At 34.0% G+C, this 9,672-nt stretch overlaps 3 protein-coding genes across 6 annotated transcripts; all 3 read left to right on the forward strand.

The window, feature by feature from the left end:
- The first annotated feature begins 544 nt into the window (after positions 1-544).
- Positions 545-3,352, forward strand: LOC104249266 (replication protein A 70 kDa DNA-binding subunit D-like). Of its 4 annotated transcripts, XM_070159066.1 has the most exons (10): positions 545-621; positions 906-1,027; positions 1,113-1,233; positions 1,318-1,543; positions 1,649-1,773; positions 1,866-2,082; positions 2,165-2,322; positions 2,393-2,687; positions 2,775-2,847; positions 2,956-3,352. In XM_070159066.1, the coding sequence occupies exons 7-10, from the start codon at positions 2,180-2,182 to the stop codon at positions 2,961-2,963; spliced, it is 519 nt and encodes a 172-aa protein (XP_070015167.1). In that variant the 5' UTR covers positions 545-621; positions 906-1,027; positions 1,113-1,233; positions 1,318-1,543; positions 1,649-1,773; positions 1,866-2,082; positions 2,165-2,179; the 3' UTR covers positions 2,964-3,352. The 4 variants fall into 4 exon arrangements, 1 of the variants encoding a protein (XP_070015167.1); XR_011402693.1 differs by having other exon boundaries at positions 1,113-1,543; positions 2,631-2,687; XR_011402694.1 differs by having other exon boundaries at positions 1,113-1,543; positions 2,644-2,687.
- Positions 3,353-5,505: 2,153 nt separating this feature from the next.
- LOC138869778 (uncharacterized) lies at positions 5,506-6,655 on the forward strand. The gene is made up of 2 exons (XM_070147446.1): positions 5,506-6,544; positions 6,639-6,655. Exons 1-2 carry the CDS (start codon positions 5,506-5,508, stop codon positions 6,653-6,655), a joined length of 1,056 nt encoding a protein of 351 aa, XP_070003547.1.
- A 596-nt stretch (positions 6,656-7,251) lies between these two features.
- LOC104249270 (uncharacterized) lies at positions 7,252-9,672 on the forward strand. The gene has a single exon (XM_009805660.2). The coding sequence runs from the start codon at positions 7,252-7,254 to the stop codon at positions 9,670-9,672; it is 2,421 nt and encodes an 806-aa protein (XP_009803962.2).

Raw genomic sequence — 9,672 nt, forward strand, 5'->3', positions numbered from 1 at the left:
ACCACAACATTAATATTTAAAAAAAGGTCATTAGCAATTCAACCACAACATCTGAGATTTGTTGAATGTTAATTTTGGAGCCTAATTGATTTGATATATATACAAAAATAACCCCCAAAAAAGAAACAAATATGAGGTTTTTATAAATGTTATATTGGGGTTTCCGCACTGAGATGCAATATATTGTCCCTTTCTGGCCGTTGTGCTGCATTTAAGTGAAGTTTGTTCATCTTCTCTCTTGCCTCTTCATTTAATGCACCAACTTGCTCTATTCACTGTGCATTTTTATAGGTGTGGTATCCGGGTCAGTGTGGTATCCGAGACAATTTACGCACATCTATATATATATATATATATATATATATATATATTTGGAAATTGGCCAGCTGATGTGGCATGCCTGTATAGCCAGCTTTCAGATTTATCTTTTTTCTAATTTTTTTTGAATTTTTCCTGTTATTTCACTCCTTCACTCCATTTATTTGTAAAAGTTATTTATTAGCCCACTACTAAAAATAATAAATGCTACTAAACAGGCCCAATAGCCGTTTTGTTTTATCCTTACACAATAAAAGTGCACATGTACGAACTCTTCCCTCAAAGGTCAGAGCTTCATCTAAGGTAAAATTCCAAGTCTTTCTTCAGTTCATGGCGTGGTATAGCCGTTTAATTTTTCCAACTATCTTCTCCTAATAATTCTCCATTCATCCTCATAATTTCTAATTACAATGATATTTAATGTGTATTAATTTCTGATTATTAAATTGATGATTAATCTTGTGTCTACTGATACTCTATTTTGATAAACTATATATAGATGGTGATGACTGTTGTTCATACTGTAACTTGCTTGCTTTCTCTTACTTCTCATTATTTTCTTAGAATGGTATATTCTTTTCTCTCAGAGTTGGGTCTTCGGAGGGATGATTGGTTGATAAGGGTTAGAATTTGTAGAATGTGGGATTCTTTTAATCCCAAGAAAAATGGAGAGTTAATTGGCTTGGATATGATCTTTATTGACGAAAAGGTACATATATGATTCTTAATCTTTTATATGTAGATTCTCTTTGTAGCTTTTAACCTCAAAATACTTAACTCTTTTCTTTTATCAGGAAAATTTGATGCATGCTACAATCAACAAGAAACTATATAACAAGTTTAAGGAAGGTTCTTTGTCTGTTATCAAGAACTTCAAAGTTGTTGAAAGTAGTGGTGGATATAGGCCTATTGAAAGTAATTTTAAAATTAATTTCTTACTTAAAACTGCCGTCAAGAGTCTAGAAGAAGATATTGTTAGTATTCCTAAATGGATTTCAGTTTATCACATCAGATATGATCGACTCAAGGGTGAACAATAACACTGTGTTATCAGGTATATTCATTATAATTTTTGCTATCTTTTTTTTAAATATCCATGTGATTCTTAAATAACTACTTTATGCTCTTCATTTGAAAATGTGGTGGGCTGTTTGTGCGGAGTTGGAGACATGGAGATTGTTGGCTCGAGGTGGAAAAAAAGGGACATTCAAATTGTTACTGATTAGTGAGTCGCTTTTCATTTTATGTTTGTTTAATTTGTAAATCCTCCAGAACTTTCATTTCCTATTATGTTTCAATGCCTCTTCCTCAATCCATATTTCTGTTGTAGTTCTGTCAAAGCAAAAATTACTTTATGGGAAGAATTTGGTGAGAAATTCAATCCTTATTTGTACAAGAATGATTCTGGCATGTATATCGTGATAGTAACCGCTACAGCAGTTAAAGAATTCCGTGGTAATTGTTTTAGATTTAATGATTAAAGTTATATACTCTGTTACTTTGAATATTAGAATAAAACTATTCATTATTGCATTCATTATCAATAGGTGAGGTTAGCTTCGCCACCAGCTACGCAAGCAAAATATATATAAATCTCAATGTAGACTACATAACTTCTTTGATCCAAATGTTTGCAACCGTCTCTGCTGGAGTACAAACTATTGAACGTTCTAATGTTAATAGCATTCCGATTGAGGAAGAGATGTCTTTTAACAAGATGAACATCAAGGAGTTGTTGGATTGCGACTGGGTCCTGAATTAGAGGTTCTTTCACTATTTTGCTTCTTAAGTTTTCTGTTTCTCAAAATTGTAATATGCTTCTAATACATAATTTTTTAAATGGTAGGAATACATTGTTACCATGAGGGGAGAGATTACAAAAATAGACAACCATTTTGGTTGGTACTATATTTCATGCAATGCATGCTCAAAGAAGATCGAAGCTGAAAATAGTGTCTATAATTGCCATATTTGTAACAAAGAATGCAAGTTTCCTTTGGTGAAGTAAGGAACCAATCTCTAATGTGAATTTGATTCATGTTATTATTTAAACTAACTTATTATGTAAATCAAGGTATAAGATACACCTAAAAGTCAAAAATAAAACTGGGGAGAGCAGTGTTGTCCTATTTAATCTTGTTGCAGAGAAGCTACTTGATACATCAACCCACAAGTTGTTAAACAGGCTGCCATTAGATAACAATGATGTACCTATCCAAATCCAAAGCCTTTGCAAAAAAGAATTTATTTTCAAGCTAAAATTAAACAATTATAATTTGCAAGAGGGGCTTGAAAATTTTACCGTATCAAAGGTTTTCGTTCCAGTTGAGAATTTGGAAATACAATACCAATCGAGGAAAGATAAGAAGGTACTGTGTATATGAAACTTTTAATCCATAATTATATTGGACTTTCATATATATATATATATATATAAGTTTTTGTTGTTTTTGCAGGGAAAAAGCTTATTGGAGGATGAAAATGAACCAAAGGAGCAGAAGACAAAAAGATTAATTAAAAAAAAAAAAGGTAAGCTGCTTTACAATGTAATAGGTATGTGAATAAACTATCTTTTTCAGATTTAAAATTGGACATGTTTAATAGGTATGTGAACTTTTCTTTTTCAAAACCAAACAGGCTGCTGATGTCTCATTCGATAACTTGGAAGACTCTGATGAAGATCAACATGTCAATGATGGGTTAAGAATAGAAAGAGAAGAAACATAATCATAGACGACGATGAATTTAGTGATGAAGATACCAACAAATCAAATAGTAGAGTCTTTAGTGTTGGTTATAGCATATTGTGTGTGCTTAAATAAAACTATTTGGTCCTCTTTTTAGCTTTTTGTTTGGTTGTTTGTAAGACTGTGAAGAACCCTGTCAAAGTTGTTGGTCATTCACACCACTTTAGAATATGAAAAGTGCCGGCTTCTTCACTGAAAAACTTGAGCTCGGTTTGTCAACTATGTCCTGAAGTTTATTTTGATTTGATTTCTACCTCTTTGTTATGGTACCATAGTAGTTTCTTGCAGATATAATCCATTTATTAGATTGGTAACTTATATTTTCGGTGCAATGACGGTTAAATTGGAAACTCATGGTTTTGGAGCGAATGTTGCCGCTTCTCCTTCAATTTAGGTGTATTGAATTCATCAAGAAAACATAATTACTGTACGTGATGGATAAAGTCTCTTGATGAAACAATCCTTTGATAATTTATTTACTTCGTCTATTTTTTGTCCCAAAGCGAAAAACCAGTTTAAGAGTTGAATAATTAGTAAAACTTAGTATAACTCTGTCCCCAAAGCTAATAGTCACTTAATTGAAATGCACATTTCAAATTGCATCCATTAACCAAGTCAAAAGAGACACAACAAAACAATGTTGATATTTATATGATTCTGAAATGAGGATTGAATTCTTCAGTAAAATTGATGAGCACCAATTCATAGGCCGGCGAGAAGCTTCTCCCCTGCTCAACCAACAAATAATATAAATACTCTATCATATAAGACAACAACAACAAGCGTACTTAACAAGTGGAATGGCCATAGACTGGAAAGAAAAGTTAGAATTAGCAGAAGAGTAATGGCAGTTGTAAATGCAACGTCGACGTCGATATCAGAAAATGAAAAAGAATCGAGCTTTAACAGAATTTTGTTTTCTGGTGAAGCAGCCTAGGAATGTACTTTTTGGTAGGCAGTAGAATTTAGTGGATATGGGCTCAGCTGCTGTGGTTGTTGCTATGCATTTGCTCTATCAATTTGCACCCTTTAACTTTAATTAGGCTGCTATTGGAATTGCATTTAACATAAAGGCATAACAACGCAAAAGAAAATAATAATCTATATAGATTTCAACTACAACATATAACCATCACATGATTCACAATTAAGAAGATATTTATGATACACCACTAAATCCCTCAACCCCACGTCAACTGTTACTTTTGTACCACCAAATCTTTAACGGTACTCTCCTACTAAATAACAAAAAGACAAATCCCTAATTCTTTTTTTTTATTTTCCTTATACCAGATTATACTCATCTTCTTCAAACTCTTCAACCAACCAAACATGCATTCTGTTTTCTCTAGAAGTTCAAGCATTAGCACATCCAAGGAAGGTGTGTATTTTGTTTAAACTATCTTACAAAACATAACACATAAGCAAATTCGTTCACTATACCCCATTTAATTCCAATTCCAATTTCATCACCAGGTTAGTTCACTTTAGATTTGCACTTCCAATATTCATATCTTCTATTTATATCATATTCTTTTTCATGAATATTCTCTTTTACATGTTATTTTGATATATTTTACTCTTTCAAAATTTCATAGCAGATTAAATGGAATTGGTATCTGCTACTGTTAAAGAATTTAGTGCGTCAGTGAATATTCCGTTAGAGATTACCCTACTACAGCAGCTTTTGCCAGTTTTAGCTCGGCAAGAAAGGATGTTAAAAATAAAATTGAAGAGATTTTCATCAACAGTACAATGCAACCGAAAGAACGAGGAATTAAGTGTAATCAGAAATTGTAGATTCAAGTTTGCGAGAATAAAGCGAAAAGTCTCATTAGTTGAAAAGAAATACAAGTATCACCCAAGAAAGAAAATAGTTCTGTTTCTATACTTGGTGAGAAGATTCACAAAATTTATGAAGTTAATCAACTTCGAAGGGAGACATGTGTTGCCTCAAAAAAATGGTATGTTATTCTTTACCAAGCTTTATTCCTTAACAATAGTGCCAAAGTTGTTACTTTTAATTTTTGTTGATGTGGAAAGATAGAAAAATCGCATCATAATCTAAGTATAGCATACTTATATTGATATTACAAAATTTGAACTTGACAGGTCATTATGCAACAACTTGGAATTTTGGCCCCCCTACGTACACATGCCAATATTGTGGTGCTATTTTGTGGTATGAAAAACGAACAAGAAAAAATACACAGACATCATACCCTAAATTCTCATTGTGTTGTTCGGAAGGCTGCGTACGGCTACCGTTACTGACTGAACCACCACACTATCTCAAATATCTTTTGGGAACAGTTTCTGGACAACTAGGTATCAACTTTCGAAAAAATATCAGGGCTTATAACTCGATGTTCGCATTCACATATATAGGGGGCGAATTGATGGATCTATTAATCGTTCGAAGGGGCCGTATGTTTTCAGGATGAGCGGTCAGAATTACCATCACATAGGCTCTTTGCTACCAGAAATTGGGAAGAAGCCACAGTTTGCTCAGCTTTATATATACGACACTGAAAATGAGATAAGTAACAGAATGAGTTGGCTGTTGCAAGAAGATATTGATCCCAAGGTTGTTCATGAATTATTTCAAATGTTAGATGAGCATAACATTTTGGTAAAAACATTTAGGATGGCTAGGGATAGATATAGAGAGCATCCAGAATCTGTGTTCCGTCTACGGCTACTATCTGATAGGACAAGAGATGGTCAACAATACAATATACCCACAGCCTCTGAAGTTGCAGGATTAATCGTTGGTGATCTTACTGAAGAAAACTTCAAACGAGATGTTATTGTAGAACATCGGAAAAAGGGACTTCAAAGAATCACAGATTTACACCCAAGTTTCATGTCTATGACATACCCATTAATACACCCATATGGCGAAGACGGATATAGACTAGGAATTCTTTTGGCATACGTAAACAACAGAAATTCCAAGCGAGAAAAATTAACAATGAGACAATTCTATTGTTTCACGATACAACAAAGACTTAATGAGGTACAAACTCTTCTACTAGCAGGCAGACTATTGCAGCAGTACATCATTGACGGTTACATGGCAATAGAAGAAGAAAGATTCAGCTATATCCGAAATAATCAAAAAAACCTCAGAGTTGTTCTTTCCGCTGGATTAATGGATGTTGTTCTTAGAGGTGATTCTGATTGTTCAATGGTAGGAAAAACTATTATATTGCCTTCATCACACACTGGGGGACTCCGATATAGGGCACAAAACTATCAAGATGCCATGGCAATTTGTAGGTGGGCTGGATATCCGGATTTTTTCCTTACTTTCACTTGCAACCCAAAGTGGCCAGAAATAAATAAAATGCTCCGCTTAAGTAACCAAGAGGGGGATGATAGCCGAGTTGACATCATATGCAGAGTTTTTCAAATAAAATTGTTCCAGCTAATGCAAGATTTGAAAAGGCAACAACACTTTGGGAAAATAATCGCCTGTAAGTTCCTCATCATTACATACTCATTGCAGGCATCACTCATCTATCAATAAATTAGCATGAAATGAGTATTAGTAATATGTCTTTTTTGCAGTTAAATCTGTATCATGAAAACAAATTTTATTTTATCCTAAAGAATTTATGTTTTTAGACATTTCACTATGATTAAACCTCCCCTTGCATATATATAATAATATATGGTCATCTTTGACCTTAATAATATGTTTGTTTACTTTTATCTTTAATTTGTTTGCTTTATCCTTCTCAAGTACGAAGAAATATATTCTCAATAGATTCACAACAAAAAACAAAATTAAGGTTTGATTTAGTTAACAGAATTATAAGTCTTCGTAATAAACTATTAATAGGAATTTAAAAGTACTACTTTGATGAATATTTAAAAAGAAAGTCAGCTTTATATTCTAAATAAATGATGGTATGATTATTAATTTACTTCCATCCTAACTATCACCATATACCATTAATTCTGTAGGTCTATATACAATTGAGTTTCAGAAAAGAGGACTGCCTCACGCACATATACTGCTCTTCATGCATCCCACATTAAAGAGTCCCTCCACAGACCATATTGATAAATTAATAGTAGCAAAAATACCTAATCTGGAGGTTGATCCTGACGGTTATAATGCCATCAAGAACTTCATATGCACGGACCCTGTGGAGAACTCAATCGCCATTGCCCATGTATGAAGCAAGGAAAGTGTACCAAGCATTTTCCGAAAAAATTCAACGATAGAACAACTTTTGATGCAGATGGATTTCCAATTTATAAGAGAAGGAACACAGGTACTCAGGTCAAGAAAAATGGTGTCTTATTAGACAACAGATATGTCGTACCTTACAATAGGAATTTGATTGTCAAATTTGATGCAAATATAAATGTTGAGCTATGCAATTACTCAACGTCGGTGAAGTACCTGTTCAAATATGTCAATAAAGGATCCAATAGAGCAACAACAACTGTAGAATGTACAGATACCGGTGTAGAAATTGATGAGATTAAAAGATATCTAGACTGCAGATACATATCAGCTATAGAAGCTTGCTGGAGGATCTTTAAATTTGACATACACCACAGAGAGCCATCAGTTGAGCGATTGCCATTTCATTTAGAAGGACAAAATTCAATAATATTCGAAGAAGAAAGGCGAGCAGAAAGTGTTCTTAGTACACCAGGCATTGAAGTAACAAAATTCACGGAATGGTTTGAGGCAAACAAAAAATACACTGAGGCACGAGAGCTCACATATTCTGATTTTCCTACACATTTTGTCTGGAATTCAAGAGACAAAACTTGGACCAAAAGGAGAAATGGCAACGTAGTTGGTAGAATTTACTTTGCACATCCTGCAATTGGAGAACATTTTTACATGAGAATGCTGCTTAATTTTGTCAAAGGATGCACTTCATTTGAAAGCATTAGAAGAATAAATGGAGTAACGCATGACAATTATAAAGATGCATGCTACGCTTTAGGATTACTAGAAGATGATAAAGAGTGGAATGATTGCTTGGCTGAGGCTGCACTTTGGGTAACAAGAAATGAGTTGAGAAATCTCTTTGTGACGATACTTATTCACAGTCAAGTAACTGATTATAGAAAAATTTGGAATACCAACTTTGAGATTTTATCAGAAGATATAATATCATTACAGAGAAAGAGATTTCGATTGAAAGATTTACAGTTGACAAAAAAACAACTTGAAGCATATACATTATTTGAGATTGAAAGCATCCTATTGAAGATGGGAAAAAGTTTGAAAGACATAGATAGAATGCCACTCCCAGATTCAGCTTTACTAAATAATGCCGGAAATCGTCTTATCAACGAGGAGCTAGAGTATGACAAAGATGCTCTAAAGATAGTGCATGACCAATCATTCGCTCTGTTAAATGCTCGCCAAAAGTCAGCGTATGAAGCAATAATAAATTCAGTTGAGAAGGAAGAAGGCCGTTTATTATTTATAAGTGGACATGGTGGTACTGGGAAGACATTTCTATGGAATACAATAATAGCCAAGATAAGATCACAATCAAGAATAGTTCTCACTGTTGCTACTTCTGGAATAGCTGCTTTGTTATTACCAAATGGTAGGACAACTCATTCACGGTTTCATATTCCTTTGGATGTTAGCTCAGAGTCAACTTGTGAAATAAAACAAGGCAGTCAATTAGCTGAACTTCTCTTGAAAACTTCCTTGATCATTTGGGATGAAGCGCCAATGGCAAATAAATTTTGTTTTGAAGCCTTAGACAAAACCTTGAGAGATATCCTCCGAGTGAGGTATGAAAATAGCTCTGACAAATCTTTTGGAGGCCTTACAATTGTATTTGGTGGTGATTTTCGTCAAATACTACCAGTAATTCCAAAGGGTACACGAGCTGATATTGTTGATACGTCACTAAACTCCTCTTACTTGTGGCTATTTTTCACAATTTATGAGTTGAAGCAAAATATGCGTCTCTATAGTGGAAGAGTAAGTGATTCTGAGGCTGCTAAAATATCGACTTTTGACAAATGGTTGCTACAAATTGGAGATGGCTCATTTTACGATGATATTAATAAGGAACTTATTAAATTACCTCCTGATGTATGTATCAAACCATCCAATGATCCAATCGGATCAATTGTCGAGGCAGTTTACCCATCCCTCTTGCAGAAGTACAATGACCCAACATATTTGAAAGAAAGAGCAATACTAACGCCAAAAAATAAAATGGTTCATGAGTTGAATGATACAATTATGAAAATGCTACCAGGTGAAGGAAGAACATATTTTAGCTCAGACAATGTGTGTAAAGCAAGTGTGAATACTAATGATGAAGATCTGTTGTACCCAACTGAATTTTTGAACAGCTTACGGTTCCCTGGAATCCCTAATCATGATGTACATTTAAAAGTAGGTACCCCAGTTATGCTTCTCAGAAACCTAAACCAAAGTGAAGGCCTATGCAATGGAACAAGATTGATTGCCATGGATCTCGGCAAATGGTCCGCCAGCGCAAACATCATTTCTGGAAAAAACATTGGCTCGAGAGTCACAATCCCAAGAATAATTATGTCACCTAATGATTCAAAGTGGCCATTCAAGCTTAAGAGACGATAA

The sequence above is a fragment of the Nicotiana sylvestris genome, chromosome 1 (assembly GCF_000393655.2).
Source record: "Nicotiana sylvestris chromosome 1, ASM39365v2, whole genome shotgun sequence".
Taxonomy (NCBI): Eukaryota; Viridiplantae; Streptophyta; class Magnoliopsida; order Solanales; family Solanaceae; genus Nicotiana; species Nicotiana sylvestris.

What these genes read in the sequence shown, in the direction of transcription:
- LOC138869778 (XM_070147446.1), top strand. Translation starts at nt 5,506, where the DNA reads ATGAGCGGTCAGAATTACCATCACATAGGCTCTTTGCTACCAGAAATT.
- LOC104249266 (XM_070159066.1), top strand. Translation starts at nt 2,180, where the DNA reads ATGAGGGGAGAGATTACAAAAATAGACAACCATTTTGGTTGGTACTAT. An exon ending in TGCAAGTTTCCTTTGGTGAA is followed by an intron (nt 2,323 to 2,392) that starts GTAAGGAACCAA and finishes ATGTAAATCAAG; the next exon opens with GTATAAGATACACCTAAAAG. An exon ending in AATCGAGGAAAGATAAGAAG is followed by an intron (nt 2,688 to 2,774) that starts GTACTGTGTATA and finishes TTGTTTTTGCAG; the next exon opens with GGAAAAAGCTTATTGGAGGA.
- LOC104249270 (XM_009805660.2), top strand. Translation starts at nt 7,252, where the DNA reads ATGAAGCAAGGAAAGTGTACCAAGCATTTTCCGAAAAAATTCAACGAT.